Source organism: Gobio gobio (assembly GCF_949357685.1).
Source record: "Gobio gobio genome assembly, chromosome: 13".
Taxonomy (NCBI): domain Eukaryota; kingdom Metazoa; phylum Chordata; class Actinopteri; order Cypriniformes; family Gobionidae; genus Gobio; species Gobio gobio.
Window position 1 is genome coordinate 22,567,909 of NC_137106.1, and position 20,459 is coordinate 22,588,367.

At 38.7% G+C, this 20,459-nt stretch overlaps 1 protein-coding gene across 6 annotated transcripts in view; it reads right to left on the reverse strand.

The window, feature by feature from the left end:
* Positions 1-947: 947 nt before the first annotated feature.
* Positions 948-20,459, reverse strand: part of dglucy (D-glutamate cyclase) — a 36,188-nt gene continuing 16,676 nt past the window's right edge. For all 6 annotated transcript variants that reach the window (XM_079832542.1, XM_079832544.1, XM_079832543.1 and 3 more), the window contains 8 exons: positions 20,086-20,208; positions 19,690-19,893; positions 16,071-16,331; positions 14,937-15,036; positions 5,370-5,518; positions 4,990-5,109; positions 3,516-3,670; positions 948-1,760 (listed from right to left, as the gene is read on the reverse strand). In XM_079832542.1, coding sequence (XP_079688668.1) covers positions 1,611-1,760; positions 3,516-3,670; positions 4,990-5,109; positions 5,370-5,518; positions 14,937-15,036; positions 16,071-16,331; positions 19,690-19,893; positions 20,086-20,208 — 1,262 coding nt within the window. In that variant the 3' untranslated portion in view covers positions 948-1,610. The remainder of the gene's footprint in view (positions 1,761-3,515; positions 3,671-4,989; positions 5,110-5,369; positions 5,519-14,936; positions 15,037-16,070; positions 16,332-19,689; positions 19,894-20,085; positions 20,209-20,459) is intronic.

Here is a 20,459-nt window from a genome sequence, read left to right on the forward strand (position 1 = left end):
GCCTGTATCAGTCATCGGCTAAGGCTAATGGGAAAAAATCAGTATCGGCATCAGCACTAAAAAATCCATATCGGTCGATCTCTAATAGACACGCAGCGGGCCGTTTGAAATTCATCCCCGGGCCGGACTTTGGACACCCCTGGAGTACACCATGAATATTTTTGTATGATTATTTATTAATTCCCAATGGTATGCATCAAATACCTACATCACAAGGTACCACCCAAGAATGTAATCAAATAGGCTTATTATTTTGATGTAATGGGCTAATTTTCATTTTTGTGTGAACTATCAGTTTAATAAGGCTATGATTTACTCACCCTCAAGTCACAATCGGAGTTAAATAAAAAAATGTCCTGGCTCTTCCAAGCTTTATAATGGTAGTGAATGGCTGTTTCTGTTTTGAACTCCATAAAAGAGCATCTATCCATCATAAAACTGCTCCACGCGGCTCCGGGGGGTTGATAAAGGCCTTCTGAAGCGAAGCGATGCGTTTGTGTAAGAAAAATACATACAGTAATCTCTAACTTCCGCTAACTGTCGTACGCACGGTCACGAGAGACTGGCGTTCCAACGTAGGACGCAGGCGTAGCTTAAGTTCCGGGGACGAACGTGGAAGCGCAGAGGATAGAGCAAAACAAAACTTGGTTCTAGCATATTCTCACCGGAGCGTCCTACGTACACTGGAACGCCAGTCTCTCGTGAAAGTGTGTATGACAGTTAGAGATTCAAAAGGCCTTTATTAACCCCCCAGAGCAGTGTGGAGCACTTTTATGATGGATAGATGCACTTTTATGGACTTAAAAACAGAAACAGCCATTCACTGCCATTATAAAGCTTGGAAGAGCCAGGACATTTTTTTTATATAACTAAGAGGAATGTCATATACACCTAGGATGACTCGAGGCCCGGGTGAGTAAATCATGAGCTAATTTTCCTTCATTTTTGGGTGAACTATTCCTTTAAGGCCGCACTATGGCCTCTCTATCGCCATCTGTGGTTGAAAATAAAATTGCATGTATCAGATGAATCAAATGGCTCGCTATTTGGGAGCGGATCTGTCACGCTACAAACAATTGACTACTGATAGTAAGGAGTAGCCTAGCTGGAACTTTTCTGTATTTACAGACATGAAGTAAATCTGCTATTTTCCCGTGAAATCCGACCACACAGCTCAACATTTTATCATAGGCTTACGATGGTTAATCGGAATAGGACAAAAATATCTTTATATTACGATTTATAAAAAATATAAACATTTCTTCCATAGTGCAGCTTTTAAAAATATTGTTGACTGAATATTCAGTAGGACAAGTCCCCCATGCAGTGCATATGATGGTTAGGATATTTGTAATATCTGAAAAACAATTGTTTTATTTATTCTTTTAAGTCATTTATTTCCTCCAGCAAGAAATTTATTTACAGTGAGAAGCAACAGATTGTTTTATAAGGTGAGAGCACAAAAATGAAACACTATTTCACTTTGGGGATTGTCTTTATATTAAAGAAGCATCTGGCAGCTATTTGTGTTAAATGTGTGAGAATAGTAGACATCCGCCACAGATCTGTATCTAGGCTCATGTGTATCATGTATCCTGTGGTAATGTAGACTACACAATGGAAAGAGTGAGATGTCCAAGACGCTGTATGATGTCAGAATGGTATGGGTGAAAGCTCAATCCATCCACCTCCAGTCCCAGGTTTGCCGTTTTACCACTGCGAACGCCATATTTCACTAAAATGTGAAGCATGTCTTCTTCCTGTTTTCAAATAGAAGAACCTGGTCAAGGCATGTCTTCAGTCTCTAGTAATGCATTCAGTGGTAATGGTCTTTTATTTTAAGCGACATGTGGGAGTGGGAATTTTAAAACAGGAAAAGTGCTATTATAATGTCAATCTCTAGCAGCCACTGAGGAGAAACAACATGATAGACACAGAAAATATTTAGGCTAACAGGAAGGAATGTGAATATAGGGTTAACGGGCTGGATCCAGCAGTTGTGGCCATAATAATTATATGGTACACTGGCAGAGGTTCTGAAGTGGTCTGCAGCTCACCGCAAATGTAAAAATGGCCAGTGTTGACTGGAAGCAGCACTGCGACGTGCCTGCAAGTTTTATAGCAGTGGATTTCAATTGAAAACAAAATGGGATACAAAAATTGACAGTACGAGGTGATAAAATGAGGTGAGACATGCATAAACCCTTGCAGTGCAGACACCCTCATGCTGCAATGAAACACTTTTTTGAGAATAGATATTGTAACTCTTTCCCCGCCAATGACAGAATTTTCCATCATTTGTGAGACAACGCTTCCTGCCATTGACAGAATTCTCCAGCTTTCTGGAATCGGCAAAAACTATTTAATCCTGTTTGTTTTGATCGAAAAGACACAGCAGTGTTTTGTCCCGTTACTATGCCATCTCACAGTCACCCAGTTGCCCTGTTGCGGGGCTCTGCTAGCCTAGAAATCTAGACGCACCCTAGTGGCAGCAAATCTAATTTGCAGCCAGGGTAGTCTAGCAACTCTCCTTTGGCTTGTGAGTTGGAAAAACCAAACTCTGGTCAGGCCAATCACATCGTGTTATAGAGTCGGTGGGCGGGCTTAACATAATGACGGTTCTGCGTGTTACTTGTAAACAAAGAAGCTGGCGAACAGCGGTCTTTCGAATCGGCTTTGGCCGCGACTGAACAAAGAAAGGCACTGAAGTCATTCTTAAGAAAGGAAGATGTGTTCGGAGTTTAATCTATCAACTAGCTCCACTTCACCTTCTTCGTTGCTCTGGTTGGTTGTATCGCTATCCTATTGCATGCAGAGGGAATTTGAAAGACAACCGTTTATCCCGCCCCTCGGATTGAGCCCTCCCAATGGTGAGTTCCCAGACCCAACATCTTTATGTGGGTCTGGCTTGTTAGGCTAGGGATCTGCAACCGGAACTGAACAATGTACTGGGCTCGCTAAGCTAGTCGCATCCAAAGCAGTATCTAGAGCCCTTACATTCAAACTCGATTAAAGTTTGTATACGTGTCTTGAAATCTGAAGTCAGTCAGCCTAACTATTTCCCTGCATTCATCAAATGTGTAATCCTCACCGCTGACAGAGAAAGCTATGCTAAACATGTGGCAGGCAGTGCAAGTGAGATGTCACGAAATCACCGTGTTTGTTGACCAATTCCACTAACGCGTTGTGCTAGCGATAACGATTTCAATTAAAAACTGTCGGATTAATGTGATAGGCAATATTAGATAATATCAGATATATGTGTTGATTAAGTTATATTTAACAATTAAAACAACAAGGAATGATAGTAAGTAGAGATTCAAAACAAAGCTATACAGAGCTACAAATGCAAACCACTCAGCCGCGAGGAAAATTGTGAAACATTTTAAAAATGCTTGTGGTGGCTGGCCACTTTGGAGAAAAAATGCTGGCGGGGAAAGAGTTAATGTAATGTCGGACTGAACTTAATCACAGTAATCATCAGCCATCATTTATTTTTGAGAACACTGTGTTACCTTGGCTATGGTGGGCAGGCAGGCTGACCACAAGCTCTGCTGATCAGGTGTGGGTGACAAACCCAAACCTCTCTGGAGGTACCGCCAGTGTACTGGACAAAGATTCAGAACATACAGCGCACAGGCGACAGCATAGCCACCCCAGTTGGACACTCCTATAACACATGAAGCGGACGTTAGTTATGCAAGGAAAAGATTGTTCATGGTACTCCATCATTGTGGTTCAAATACATGCTTCTGCAGATAATAAAATATTACACAAATAACATTAAATATTGTTGCGTTTTTCAATATTATTCATAATTTTTGCAAGAAAATATTCTAGGTTAAAAAAGTAGAAGATATGTCAACTATATACTGTATGTGAATTGCTGTAATCTCAACCTCAATTTGTAAAAAAAACAAAAAACAAGTCTTTTTTGTCAATCAAGATTATGGCGCAAAAGCTGTCAACACAGCTTACATTTATAATATTAATTTAAATATTGTTTTATAGTACTTGAACTGCTATCCAGCTAAAATGATAATTTGAGATTCTTAGTATTATTCTTAATATTTTCCATTCTTTTACCATTTGTAAATGTGCCTAAATGTCAACAAAATCTTGGAAATCACACAATTTTTAAGCCAGACAGACACTTGGAAACACTGACACGATGTCAAAGAGCATCAACAGGTGTCAGTATGCTCATCAGGAGATGTTGGAGTCATAAATGGTAAAATAAAAAGGCTATTGTTACGTTTATTTGGGGGGGAAAGTTGCATATAGCCCCTTTAAATCAAGATGTTACGAGATAAGCTAAATGACATTAGATATTGTTTCTTGTTTTCTGGAAAATAAAATTAAATTGAAGTGAGTTTTTGCTTAAAACAAGCAAATATATCTGCCAATGGGTAAGAAAAATGATGTTTCTGTTTGGAATCTTTAAGGAAGATTTTGGAAGATTATTTTTCTAATCCATTGGCAGATAATTTAGTTTGTTTCAAGCAAAAACTCAATTTTCATTTAGATTTTTTCCCCCAGGAATCAAGAAAAAAAATGTAATTTTCCTTAGTAAAAGCATCTTGATTTAAGAATTTTTTGATATTTGGGCTGGAAAAAAGACAGAAATACCAAGTCAGAAAAGCATGAAGTGTAGTGTGGTTTTACCTGTGGTGATCTAAATAGAGCACTTATTAAATTTAAATAAGAATAGAGTTCTAACTCCGTAATAATATTAAAATTTCACCCATTAAAACATTTTGGTTGATGAAAGTTTTACAGATATTGTTAAATATCTATACATTTCCTGTGTCCTATCTCAAGCTACTCTGCTGTCAGCTCAAGCTTTTGTCAAATCTGTCATGTTTCAAAGAAACAAAACATGTCATAGAAATAGAAAAGGGACCGGCCCTCGGGTATGTCCACAACATCGAATCCGGCCCCCTTTAAAAAAAAATTTGGACCCCTGCATTATGTGGTCTCTGTGCTTACCTGCTGTGATGGCAAAATCAGCAGCCACGTCACATGCAATCAGGTTCCCATTGGGCATGTATGCTTTAACTGCTGCTTTGACTTTACCCATACCAAGCTCATTACCACCATCTCCGATCCCTGTACACACACACACACACACACACACACACACACACACACACACACACACACACACACACACACACACACACACACACACAATTAATCCTGTTAGGTAATAGATCTCATCACAACTCTCCCTAGTGCCAATCGTTAATTGGGAACTAAGTTGGTGATTCAAGCATCGTGATTGTTAAAAGAGATTAGGCTGTTCACTACGTCAGATCAAGCAACATTTGATCATGGATGTTTGGTGTTTTGGCGCTCTGGCTTTGTACCTGTGGTGGTGATTCCTGCAATAGTGCTGGCAGTGGTGAAGAGATCATCTATTGAGTCGACTAAATGCTTGATGTTCACCCCCCTCATGTTGTAGTAGTTCCCGTCTGCAGCACGGCCACTGCGCTCTATTGCCACCAAGTGGTCAAACCTTTGCAGTTGACATAGTAACAATGATGAGTTGTTGGTACACAAGATGCAGGCTGTTTGAAAATAGCATAGTGGTCTTACTATTCCTGCTGTTTAGTAGAGATAGTGTGGTGCAATATGCAAACTAATCTTAATCTTTCTTTTTTAAAATGTGTGACAAATGAACAGAATAATACCAACTCTGTGCTTTTTAAAATCTCTTGAGTCATTTTTTGATCAGAATGGCAAGAATTGGATTATAAGAATATTCCAGATTCAGTGTAAATTAAGCTCAAATCGACATCCCTTGTGGCATAAAATGGATTTCTGCAAAAATTTTCACTTATCCCTCATTTTCTTTAAAGAAAGGCAAAAATGGAAGGCAATGGAAGTTAATGGGGCCAATTCAGAATAATTCCAGTTCTGTCAGGTCCACTAAAGTCAAAAAACACAATAGACAAACATTTAGTCAAATGTTTTAATTGCATATTTTGCAAAGATTTAGATTTGGCGGTATGGCTCTGTTCTAAATTCCCCATCCTTTCATGAGCTCCATGAAAAGCCAAGACAGGGAACAGCAGCAGATTCTGGGGACGACCTCCCATTTAACTGGGAGGGCAGAGCAAATCCCCCAACAGACCATACCAGGCAATCCTCCCTGGCTCTTCCAGCTGATTGAAGAGACAGCAGAGGATACGAAGATGAGAAAATTTAATCTATGTGAAGCTAGCACGAGGAATGTAGCTACAGCTAATGATACGAGTAAATAGGCAATATGGCTCGGTTCTTAACTCCCCTTCGTTATCATGGTGAGCTCCATGAAATCAAAAACGGGGAACAGCAGCAGCTTCTAGGGGCAATCCTCCTATTTAATAGACTGGAGAGTAACGCAAATCCCCCCAACAGACCATACCGGGCAATCCTCCCTGGCTCTTCCTTCTAATCGAAGAGCCACGGAGGATCCAAAAAATAAATAAAAAAACAAAAAAAGCGTTCCGAGAAGGTCGTCTAACTGATTTTAATTGTAAGATCTAATCGATCTACGTGAAGCTAGCATGATGAATGTAACCAGCTAATAATATAAGTAATTTATATTTATACATGGAGCAGCACTCATAGGTTTCTAATGGATGACTTGGGCATTGGGCCAAATATAACGATCATAAGCGGCTGAAGACAAATCGCCTCATGGCCTTCAATGTAGAGACAGGAGTGGAGGAAGCTGCAGTTGTAGCAGCCTCTATGCACAGAGAATGAGCTGTATAATGCTCTGAGGGAAGCTTGCGGTAGGCATAGCAGGCGGAGACAGGAAGCAAACCAGACTCTGGGCACAAGCTTTCCCTCCTCCAAGACAAATAATGGATCCTGTTGAACAGCTTGTGGATGGCTCCTCAGGTAGGCTAACATACAGGGAGTGCAGAATTATTAGGCACGTTGATTTTCTGATCATATTTTTTTTCCAGGCACATTTGACCAATTCCAAACCACAGTAATCCTAATAACTACTATTGATTTAGTATTTAATAATGTATAAGTGATATATAATTGTTCATGAAGGCTGGAAATGAAAAATCACCTTATATTCAGGTGTGCAGAATTATTAGGCATGTTTTCTTTTACAGATAAATTGAGCCAAAAAAGAGATTTAACTCAGACTGAAAAGTCAAAAAGTATTAAATGCCCATGAGAAGGATGCAATACTAATGCAATACTAGACATTGCAGTTAAGGCGTGACCACTGGACAGTGAAATGCTCATTGGGTCAGCAGGGTCAGACAAAAACATGTGGCGGAGAAAAGACACCTGTTAACTGCAAAAGAATTAAGAATTAAGGTGAAGAATTAAGGGTGAAACCATCAGGAACCCTTTAGTCTCCAGCGCCACCATTTTCCAGAGCTGCAACCTACCTGGAGTCTCCAGAAGTGCAAGGTGTCAGGATCTCAGAGACTTCAGTTAGGTAAAGAATCCTAAAAAATGACCCCCACTAAATAAGAATCATAAGCTGAAGTGTTGTAAAATACATGAAGCCTGCTTTTTTATAGGCTTTATTAGGTTTTATAGGTTTAGAATGACTCTTGAAGGACCAGCACCACATCCTCTAGTACCACTGTTTGAAGAATTCATCTTCCAGAATCTGGCAGTACGTTTTGGGAGTTCATTTTTAGTCCATCTCTGCAAAACGGACTTCAGGATGGACTAAAATGAACTCCCAAAACGTACTGCCAGATTCTGGAAGATGAATTCTTCAAACAGTGGTACTAGAGGATGTGGTGCTGGTCCTTCAAGAGTCACTCTCAACTTATCTGTCCATAAAGCCTATAAAAAAACCTTCTTCATGTATTTTACAACACTTCAGCTTGTGATTCTTATCTAGTGGGGGTCATTTTTTAGGATTCTTTACCTAACTGAAGTCTCTGAGATCCTGACACCTTGCACTTCTGGAGACTCCAGGTAGGTTGCAGCTCTGGAAAATGGTGGGGCTGGAGACTAAAGGGTTCCTGATGGTTTCACCCTTAATTCTTCACCTTAATTCTTAATTCTTTTGCAGTTAACAGGTGTCTTTTCTTCACCACCTGTTTTTGTCAGATCCTGCTGACCCAACGAGCATTTCACTGTCCAATGGTCATGCCTTAACTGCAATGTCTAGTATTGCATCCTTCTCATGGGCATTTAATACTTTTTGACTTTTCAGTCTGAGTTAAATCTCTTTTTTGGCTCAATTTATCTGTAAAAGAAAACATGCCTAATAATTCTGCACACCTGAATATAAGGTGATTTTCATTTCCAGCCTTCATGAACAATTATATATCACTTATGCATTATTAAATACTAAATCAATAGTAGTTATTAGGATTACTGTGGTTTGGAATTGGTCAAATGTGCCTGGAAAAAAAATATGATCAGAAAATCAACGTGCCTAATAATTCTGCACTCCCTGTAGATGACAAAGCAGAGTCAGATTCAGAGATAAAACGCCGTTCATCCCCTTATCCTATCAGTTTAGTGTGTTTAGGATTATGCTGAAGTGCTAGGAATGAATTGATACATAAGAAATGTGAGGTCATGTGACCGCAAGTAAAACGTATTAGCAATATATCAGGTTTAAACTACCGCTTCAATAATATCAAATTCCCATAGAGCCTATAGCTTTGAGGAAAAGCTTATTATTTAGGGTGAGTCTAAGGGTGAAAGAGTAATCGGTGCAAGTTGATACACCAGAAAAATAGTGTTGTGGTAATCTTAATCAAATCTGAAAAGTACCTCCAAAGTTCTACTCTAAAGTTCGTTATAACCAATAGCACCTACAGTTTTAAAACGATTAGTTTCCAAACTCTACTATAGCTTACGATATTGCTTTAAGACAAGCCCATTTCCAACATCTATAGCTTGAGAAAACAGTTTTCCAGTAGCTATATCGCTTTAAGACAAGCATGTTCCCGACACTATAGCTTTAACAACAAGCGATTTCCAATATACTTATAGTTTTACCAAGCATGTTCCCAATATCGCTATAGCTATAACAACAAGCACTTCCAATATTACAGCTTTAAGAACACGCATATTTCCCAATATTAATTATAGCTTTAAGAACAAGCATTTCCAATATTAATTATGGCTTTAAGAACAAGCATTTCCAATATTAATTATAGCTTCAAGAACAAGCACTTCCGATATTAACTATAGCTTTAAGAACAAGTATTTCCAATATGAATTATAGCTTTAATAACAAGCACTTCCGATATTAACTATAGCTTTAAGAACAAGCATTTCCAATATTAATTATAGCTTTAATAACAAGCACTTCTGATATTAACTATAGCTTTAAAGGGTTAGTTCACCGAAAAATGAAAATTCTGTCATTAATTACTCACCCTCATGTCGTTCGACACCCGTAAGACCTCCGTTCATATTCGGAACACAAATGAAGATATTTTTGTTGAAAGCTGATGGCTGAGAAAGGCTTCAGATAGGCCTCCATTGGCATTCAGTACATTAATACTCCCAAGACCCATAAAAGGCACTTAAAACGTCATTACAAAGTCCATCTCACCACAGTGGCTCTACAATAATTTAACAACGCGACGACAATAGTTTTTGTGCGCAAAAAAAAAAAAATCTAAATAACACCTTTATCCAACTTGTTATTGTCTTCCGTGTAGGCCTCCACGACGCATGCGCGAGAATATGACGCAGATCCGGCGTTCGGACACATGAACCAGAAGCGATTTGTTTACAAGCAGAGGAAGACGCGCGTGTCTAAGCTGTTGGATTCTACATTGATCGTGCTTTAGGTCTCGGCGTAGTTCTCAAAATGGGGCTTAAGTGTGCATTTCATGGATTCCCGAACGCTGGCGCTACGTCATATTCTTGCGCATGCGTCGTGGAGGCATACACGGAAGACAATAACAAGTTGGATAAAGGTGTTTAGATTTTTTTTTTTAGCACAAACTATTGTCGTCGCATTGTTAAATTATTGTAGAGCCACTGTGGTGAGATGGACTTTGTAACGACGTTTTAAGTGCCTTTTATGGGTCTTGGGAGTATAAATGTACTGAATGCCAATGGAGGCCTATCTGAAGCCTTTCTCAGCCATCAGCTTTCAACAAAAATATCTTCATTTGTGTTCCGAATATGAACGGAGGTCTTACGGGTGTCGAACGACATGAGGGTGAGTAATTAATGACAGAATTTTCATTTTTGGGTGAACTAACCCTTTAAGAACAAGCTTTTCCAATATTAATTATAGCTTCAAGAACAAGCACTTCCGATGTTAACTATAGCTTTAAGACAAGCATTCCCAATATTAATTATAGCTTTAAGAACAAGCATTCGCAATATTAATTATAGCTTTAATACAAGCATTCCCAATACTAATTATAGCTTTAATAACAAGCACTTCCGATATTAACTATAGCTTTAAGAACAAGCATTTCCAATATTAATTATAGCTTTTAAGAATGAGCACTTCGAACATTAATATAGCTTTAAGACAAGCACTTCCGATATTAATTATAGCCTTAATAACTAGCACTTCCAATATTAATTATAGCTTTGAGAACAAGCACTTCTGATATTAATTATAGCTTTAATAACAAGCACTTCCAATATTAACTATAGCTTTAAGAATGAGCACTTCCAATATTATAGCTTTAAGAACGAGTGCGTTCCCGATTTCAACTATAGCTTAAGACAATATTTCTAATAGCAACTTTAGCTTTAAGAATGAGCACTATCAATATTATAGCTTTAAGACAAGCGCTTCCGATATTAGCTATAGCTTTAATAACAAGCATTTCCAATATAAGTATAGCTTTAAGGCAAGCGTTTCAATATTAGATATAGCTTTAAGAACGAGCACTTCCAATATTAATAATAGCTTTAAGACAAATGCGTTCCCAATCTCAACTATAGCTTTTAAAGACAAAATATCCCATAGCAACTTTAGCTTAAAATTAGTTACAATTTACAAATACCAACTATAGAGACAAGAACAATATCCATAAGCATTTTACTGAAAACGACTATGCTTAAGCAATGCAGATACCATTGTCAATTACGTTGCCAATGTCCTGATAGTTTTAACAGAGTTAAAAATAAACTTAGCTTCCTGAAGACAGATGAATGAGTGTGAAATTGAGCTGAGACATAGGCTTGATATACTTAATTTGTGGAGTGCAGATTTCTCTGAAATTGAGTCAGTCACATAACATATGTATACCTTCAGAGAGTCCATGAAAATAATACAGCGATGCAAACTCCAAATTAGACAGTTTGTGAACCATGAGACGAAAACGCGAGTTCACGTTTACAACCTGAATGAATGTGAGCTGAACCGTGTGGGGGCGAATTGCTCTCGCTATATTTCGCACTGCACAATTCCTTGTGATATGATTCTGTTTTGCTTGCCGAATTCCTCATTTAATTAGCTCCTGACAAATCTTGTTTTAAAGCAAAACATGCATGTGAGCAGTGAGTGATTTTAACTAATAAATACCTCTCTGACGGCCACCTCTCAAGATACGTTCATGACGATCGGCCGCCGGCCATCACTGCTACTGTGCGTTCACACCGCCGCCGGCGAGAGCGTCAAACTTCGCTCTGGCCGCCCTGCCATCGACGCTGTAGAAAGATTCGTGGACGCGCTGCCGCTCTGACGTAGATCGAATGCTTGGTCTTTTTGAAACGGCATTTAAAGGGGCTGCAAAGCAAACATTCATGTTGACCGGCATTTGTGCTGACTGACCACAAGTAGGGTATAACCGTATAATATAACCTCATGAAATCATTTAAATGTGAAAGTTTAAAAAAAGCAGATCGATGGAAAGAACTTAACAATTATAGTTACATGTTTGCTAACGAAATAAACCAATTAAAAGCCATTTGTGTGGTGGATAAATAATGTTGCACGTCTTCTTATCAAACCCGCCGCACCAGCAGTGATCAACCTCCTCTAATTTGCTTGGGAACTAATGTGGTCGGAAACGAAGTTTACAGCGCTGCGTTCTCTAGAATCATCTCAAGCGGAGCACTACTACATTCCCATTGGTTGCCGCCGGCTGCCGCCGAACCGCGTCATAGCTCATTACCATAAAGTTGACCTGACTTCAATGCTGCGTCCCAATTCGCATACTATCCGTGCTAAATAGTATTCGAAAAAAGAATTAGTATGTCCCAAATCTTAGTATGTTGAAAAAAGTATTCCAAAGATTCCCGGATGGTTTACTATTTCCGGTCAGAATCCGAAGTGCAGATCGATGCGCACTCTAACGGCTGATATTGCCCACAACCCATTGCGAGATGGACGAGGATTCGATTAGAACTACAAACGCGGATAAAAAGTGTTTAAAAAACTACAAACATGACGGTTACGCGAGTCTGACGGTTAAGTGGAGAGGATTAGATAAAGTGGTTTGAGTGAGCAATTATCAGTATTTAACCGGACGAAAAGATATTTATTCAATATTATCCACATTATATTTCACCTGCAGCAGCATTGAGAACTTTTGTAATGATACGTTTGGCCATTAACTTTGCAAACACATGAGAGGAGTCTAAAGACCCACGAAAGGCAGATCAACGAGCGACTACATTTCTCTCCGATACGGTAGGAAATTAAATTTAAAGTGGAGGATTTGAACTGTGACGATGATTGACATTTTAAACGGTGACGGGACGCACGTAACAGAGTCCGTTAAAGATGACGAAGTAGTATGTCCCAAAGCTTGCATACTCTTCTGCTACACACTCAAAAGTATGTACTTTTTCTTCACAAAAAGAGTACATACTTTTAGGACGTAGTATAAGTAGGCGAATTGGGACGCAGCCCAACTCTCCTTGACGCCCAAATCGTCCAAGACGCGCCGCGCCGCTCTCGCCGGAGCTCGCCGCCGGGCTCCCAGTGAGAATGAATGACTTCCTGCCACTTTGACGCTCTCGCCGGCGGCGGTGTGAACGCACAGCTACTAAACACGCTGCAATGGAACACGTATCCCAGAGCCCGAGACACAAAACCCAGTGAAACGTTTGCCAAATGATAAAATAACAGGCTCAGCAAGTGGGGTTGCTTTCGTTGAGGAAATAACTTGTAACGTTATACTTGAACCGCCATACTCGGGTAAGCTGGGAAAAATAAATAAATAATTCGTACGAGACAGCAGTTAGTCTAGTAAGAAGCTGACGAAAGTATCCAACACATGGTCATAATTGTTACTGCTCCCATAGTTATGAAATAGTACATGTCCTGGTATAATTCTGCTGAAAATGCAGCTGCAGCTCACGTTCAAACGCAAGTATGTAAATATTGAATACATATTTGCCAAAATATTGCTCACATTGCGTGATTGAATCATTAGCCAACACATAGCCTACTTATCTCACTCAAAACGAACATAGAGTTGCTGTAGCTCCGTTTGATACATGAAGTGAAACAGTGAAAGGCAATTGCACTTTCAAAAGCCTTGTGTATGGTTTGATGATTTGATAAAGCAGACTGCACAAAATGCATAGATGATAAAGCATAGAAAACCATAAATTCTTATCCTGATTGCAAAGCAGCATGCAGCAGAAGCGTCCAAGCAGGCAGATTGAAGTGAAGCTATGCTTAAGTAAGGCGCCCTGTTTGAGAGAAGCGTATTGAGAGCATAGGATCAGCTGAAACAGATCAGCTGAAAGAGGGGCGGAGTTACAATTTCCCAATCAGCTGATAGCGGAGCTTGACTACGCGACCTGCCAGAACTAACGCTGGCGCTTGATTTCTGTCAGGTCCACTAAAGTCAAAAAACACAATAGACAAACATTTAGTACATTTTTTTAATTGCATATTTTGCAAAGATTTAGATTTGGCGGTATGGCTCTGTTCTAAATTCCCCATCCTTTCATGAGCTCCATGAAAAGCCAAGACAGGGAACAGCAGCAGATTCTGGGGACGACCTCCCATTTAACTGGGAGGGCAGAGCAAATCCCCCATTTAGAACAGAGCATGCATCAATGACAACAGAATGACATGATTAAGTTAGCAATTTAAGGAGGAGCTGGGTTGCAAAGCAGCGTGCAGCAGAAGCGTCCAAGCAGGCAGATTGAAGTGAAGCTATGCTTAAGTAAGGCGACCTGTTTGAGAGAAGATAATTGAGAGCATAGGATCAGCTGAAACAGATCAGCTGAAAGAGGGGCGGAGTTACAATTTCCCAATCAGCTGATAGCGGAGCTTGACTACGTGGCCTGCCAGAACTAACTAGTATAGCCATAAGATCTAAACAATAGCCAATGTGAAGCCCTAAAATGAGTTAACAGATCAAATAATACACAAGTTTTAGCAGAATAATTAATGTGATTTTCACATTACTGTATTTAAACCCTCCACAAATTGGTTCCATTCACTTCCATTATAAGTTTTTCAAAGAAAAAGTGAGAATATTTTTTTATGGATGCTGTTGATTAAGCTCAAGATGTATTGGATCTGGAATATTCCTTTATGTTTATGCAGGAAGTAATGGATAATGCACAGTCATTATGATAAAATAAACCCCAACATGGGTTCTAGTATCACTCAGAAGTGGGTTATTTTATGATAAGCATTTAGTCATTGTACATTATCCCACTTATTATATGGGTAATCACCAAATAAATACATAAATGGACATGACATATTGATTTGAGATGAGATGGAAGCGACCAGTGTGATACAAGAGACATGAAGCTACCAGTTACATACTTTAGGAAATAGTTATACAATTGAGCTATCATGCAAAAATATTTGCCTGTTCATAATATTCATTGTTGCATAATGTGCTCAGTTTAACAGAACTTTTGAAAAAATATACTAGGCAGTACACAGTATGCATTTGCAGGCGACGTCATTTTCAGGCATATTCTATAACATTTGATCTTAATAAAGAGCAAGCGAAAGCAGTGGATGGATAATGATTGAACCACCGTTACACCTGGGCTTTGTGGGATCTCCATTACGGCATAGGAAGTGAAGTGCTGAGTCAGGGCCATTACTCTGGAAACTTATCACTGGCACTGCAGTCTTTATCACACCTGTTAGTGAAAAAACACAAACACACACATTCAGAAATCTTGGTACATTACAACAACACCCTGTTCGATGTCATTTTTATGTCCTCACTAAAAGTGAAATGCTACGCAAAGCAACAAAAATCACAGCTAAAACATATTTGTTAAGTTTTTCTGTAAATAAAAATCATAATATTGTGATATATTATTTAAAAAACGTTTTATATTTCTATTTAAATACATTTTAAAATGTAATTACTGTGATGACAAAGATGAAATTTCAGCATCATTACAGTCTTCAGTCACACAATCCTTCAAAAATAATTCTAAGCTGATTTTCTGCTCAAGAAACATTCCTTGTTGTTTATCAATGTTGCTGCTTGATATTTTTTGTGGAAACAAAATTTTCTGATCAATAGAAAGTTTGAAGTTAAAGAATTTAAAATCACGATAACATGGCTCTATATTTCCTGTTTAAAGCTGTTGTAAATGATTCCAGTCATTCTGCTGACCTCCAACATTTTGCTAACCAACCACATACCCTTCACCCCCAAAACATGTCAGCTAACCCAATTTCAGAATCCAACAATGCAAAAAGAATGACAGACAAAATATTACTAGTTTTGTGATTGGCTTAAAAAAAGTGCAAAAGTGGAAAACTTGGAAATATCAGGCCATTTATAATGGTGATTTCCAAGAAATGTCATGGAAAATAATGGAATTTCATTGTTCGGTAAGAATGGGATCTACAGAGCCTAGGGAGGTCACAGAAACAGGTGTAATTTCTCATGACATCTATTTGAGCTATTCTGTTACTTACAGCACCTTTAATGTAGAGCAGATTTTGTAGCTGTGAGATTCCACTGTGGGCGGAGCAACAAATTGCAACGCAACAAAATAAAAGCCAAACAACAACTTAAACGCCTTGTCACACATCATTTGTTGTGGTCATAGCTAGTTAGGATCAAACTGGCATGTCGCATTATCACATCTGACTAGCAAACCAGAGAATATCTCAAAAACACTAAATCAGCAACGATGAAGGCCAAATGCGGCACCTTTCTTCACAGCATCCTGCATGATGCGCTGATTCATCGCCAAAGCCCGCTCATCTGTCACGATGACCACCTCTTTGCCGAGTGCTTGAAGCATAGCTGCCATGGCGATGGCCCCGGGCGGGCCATCAGTCTCTTCGGGGGGGGTGTGCATGTAGTGTGTGGGGAAGCCAGTAGTGATGAAAACAGAGGAGGAATGGGACAGAGAGAGACAGGCCTTTAGGAGCTCATCCTGCAAGAACAGGGCCCGAATACCCCTTGCACCTGCACACAAATCACAGAGTTACAATGAATGTATTTTTCAGGTTGTAAGGAAAGGGAAGTGGGGACAGATCTTTTATGCCGCACGATGACTTACATCAGAGTGCATCAGATTATAGAAAAAGAAAAAAAATTGGCTAACACTGTATAAGTGAACAGTAATAAAGTACTTTCAAATCATTTGCAAACTATTAGTTCATAGTTAAGTCATAGTTAATATATTGTAGGGATGAAACGATTACCGGTTTCACGATAAACCACGATAACATTTAGTGACGGTTAGTAATATCGTATAAAATGTAATTATCATTAAAACCACGTGTGATTATCACGATTGTGAAAACTCTCTGTAAATCTTGTCCAGTCTACATCAGTCTGTTGCGCGCACCGCTGTTTTCTGAATGAGAATAAATGTCAAAAGGCAGTGACAGCACTGGGAGATTGTTCAGCATCTAAAGGACCAAATCTGAGGCGTTGTCTATGTGTTGCTATTGACGACGGCCATTATAAGGAAGTAAATCCCGCTGAATAGAATCTAGCTTTTAAAAAGTGCATAGAGCTGCTTGATTTATTTGTTGTTTGTTGATTTTCAAATATAAAACTTGTTGAAATGTTTTAAGTGTGTGCATCTGTTCTTTTTGAACACTTTCATCTCATTTGAACAAAACCGTGATAATATTGATAACCGTGATAATTTTGGTCACTATAATCGTGATGTTAAATTTCCATACCGTTTCATCCCTAATATATTGTAGTCTCTACATTGTTAATATATTAACAGGCTATATACAAATAATGTACAAATGTGTTCTTCATTCTTTGTCACTGAAATTAGCTCATATGTAAAGCGTTAGATAATGTTTTGTATGCTTTGTTAACAACTTATTAACTGTAAATAGGTCTCACTTTAGATTAGGTCATGGACAATAGAAAAATTTAATTAAGTGCTTTAAACCAACCTTTATTAGACATTAATTGCATTAGTCTTCCTAAAAAAATAATAATAATAAATATTATATATATATATATATATACACTCACCTAAAGGATTATTAGGAACACCATACTAATACTGTGTTTGACCCCCTTTCGCCTTCAGAACTGCCTTAATTCTACGTGGCATTGATTCAACAAGGTGCTGAAAGCATTCTTTAGAAATGTTGGCCCATATTGATAGGATAGCATCTTGCAGTTGATGGAGATTTGTGGGATGCACATCCAGGGCACGAAGCTCCCGTTCCACCACATCCCAAAGGTGCTCTATTGGGTTGAGATCTGGTGACTGTGGGGGCCATTTTAGTACAGTGAACTCATTGTCATGTACAAGAAACCAATTTGAAATGATTCGAGCTTTGTGACATAGTGCCCATATGGCACTCAGGGTTTTTCCTGGGTCAAAAATGGTCTTCGGTGGTGGCTGACAGACATGGTCATCCACACATACACAGTAAAAAGTACCCTACCCACGTGATCTGCGATCGCAATACTGACAATAAATTTAAAATAAATTCAAAGAAAGTTTGTAATTTTTGCTTATCTTATTTCGATACCTTGATTTTTGTTTCTTTTGTTCCTCATTTTTACACTATTTACAAATAATTGTTTTGGGATATAACCATATCAATATTAAAAAATAGTATTAAAAAAATAACAAATAGCCTAATTTTCTGCCATATACAATTTCTTAAAATTATCAGCTAGCTAATAACTTTGTTCTGGTTTCACCTCACTCCAGTCTAAACTAAATGATTTTAGGCTATCTATTTACTACACATTGTAAACAGAAATAAGCTGAAAGACTGTGGATAATTCAAACTAATTCTTACTATCCACTCTTGCTAAATTGGGTGAGCACACTTGTGTTCTCATTTCAGATGTTCTGAGTAAATTATTAAACTGATTCGTGAGTTCAGTGTTGGACAGTTCAGTTGTTCTAACCAGTCGTTAAAATGATTCGGTTCAAAGGAGTCAGGTCGCGAATCGGACACCAGACGCAGCAGACGCTTTGTGTGTGAATCCCGTCTGTTAGAACATCGCGAAAGATTTGTCAACACACAGAAAACACTTCATAACTGGATAGGATTTGTTTCCCGTTTATTGAAAGTATGGTTTATGTCAGCTGGTCGGTGAAGAGTTAGCGTTTTTTGAGCGCAATTCACATCCAGCGGTAGTTCAAGGAAAAAAAATGTCCGAATCCACCACGTGCAACATGGATTCGGTCTTCCGACCTTTTGATTAACGTGATATGTGATAGAATGCTAAAACGGTGCTTATTTTGAAGACCGAGAGCGTGCGCGCGGGGTAGGGCTCTCCGCTCGTTCTCTCTGCGTCCGCGCGGGGTAACGTTAGGGCTCTCCGCTCGTTCTCTCTGTCATCAGATAACATGCGCCGATCACAAGCGCAGTAGATCTACATCACTCATAAATCACAATAACTGATCAAATAAGGCTTTGGCGGGGCAAAAATTTGTTTTGGCGGCCGCCAAAAAATTTTCAATGTAGGAAAAACCCTGGGCACTAAGGGGCCTAAATTGTGCCAAGTAAACATCCCCCACACCATTACACCACCACCACCAGCCTGCACAGTGGTAACAAGGCATGATGGATCCATGTTCATCCATCCACCAACAACCATGCCACACTCAAAATTGCTTAAATCACCTTTCTTTCCCATTCTGACATTCAGTTTGGAGTTCAGGAGATTGTCTTGACCAGGACCACACCCCTAAATGCATTGAAGCAACTGCCATGTGATTGGTTGATTAGATAATTGCATTAATGAGAAATTGAACAGGTGTTCCAAATAATCCTTTAGGTGAGTGTATATTATATATATATATATATATATATATATATATATATATATATATATATATATATATAAACTATTTTTTATGTTTTTGAAAGAAGACGCTTATGCAAAAGACAGCATTTATTTGATTAAAAATACAGAAGAAAAAAAAGGAATATTGTGAAATATTACAATTTAAAATAATGGTAATTAAAAATGTATTACAGGTAAAAATTAAAAATTTAATTTATAATATTACTGCTTTTTTCTGTAATTTTGATCAAATAAATGCAGTCTTGATGAGTATAAGAGACTTCTTTCAAAAACATTAAAAATAGTTTCCATGTTTCCAAACTTTTGACCGACACGCACTTGGTTTGTTAGTCTTTTATAACTCCATTTGTATAGTAAAAGTTATTATTACTGTTTATTATGTGTCGTGACTAAATAAAGCATTAAAAAAAGAAATGCACTTTTCACAGTCAGCCATAAAACAATGTCTGCCATCACAAGGTATCTTTCTTAAGCATTCACATTTTTTTGGGGGGGTCAAAACTGTGATGCTTAATACCTGGGTCTTCAACAACGAGCTCCTCGATTTCTCGAATCAGTTGAACAGCTCTTTTGCTAGCCATACTGTAAAGCTGAGGACTCTGGGAAATGCAGAATGTCAAAGGGCATTGTGCTGGCTCAAGTGTGAGAGGAGAAACAGTTTCTGCCTTTTGATCTGTGATGAACATGCAGCCAGGAGAGTGTGTGAAAGCTAGAGCGGGCTCTGCAACATTTAAAAACAAAAGGTCAACACACAGTTATTTTACAATGTATAAAAAATTATCTGTGTATGCTGCAAAAATGACATTACTGTATGTAAATCTACAGCTAAGTTGTTCAGAGGTGTCTAGGATGTTCTGGTCAAAATATGGCACACATCTGTATTGTAATATTGAAGAGTTTCTTGAATTCTTACTGCAGCTCTGTACAGCCTCAACACCCGTGACCCCACAGGCCCAGAACACAGGCACATCACCAGAACACACTTCCACTGCGTCCCCATAGTCTGGTTGTGACAAGTCATGGATGCCCAGCAGCTCTGTAAGAGCAATCAAGGGTGTTTTGTGAGATGTTGAACTCTTTCCCTACCATTGACAGAATTTTCCAATAATCAATGTCAACTGTTGTTATGGTAGAGGGTGCTATTACACATCTGAAAAAATACAGAATCTCCGGAGAAGCATTGCTTAAGCACATGTGAAATAATGCGATCGTTGAACATTAAACAGCATATTAATCTGCCTAATGTTACAGAATGAAATGTCGACCCAGAAAGAAGCTTTGAGGGGT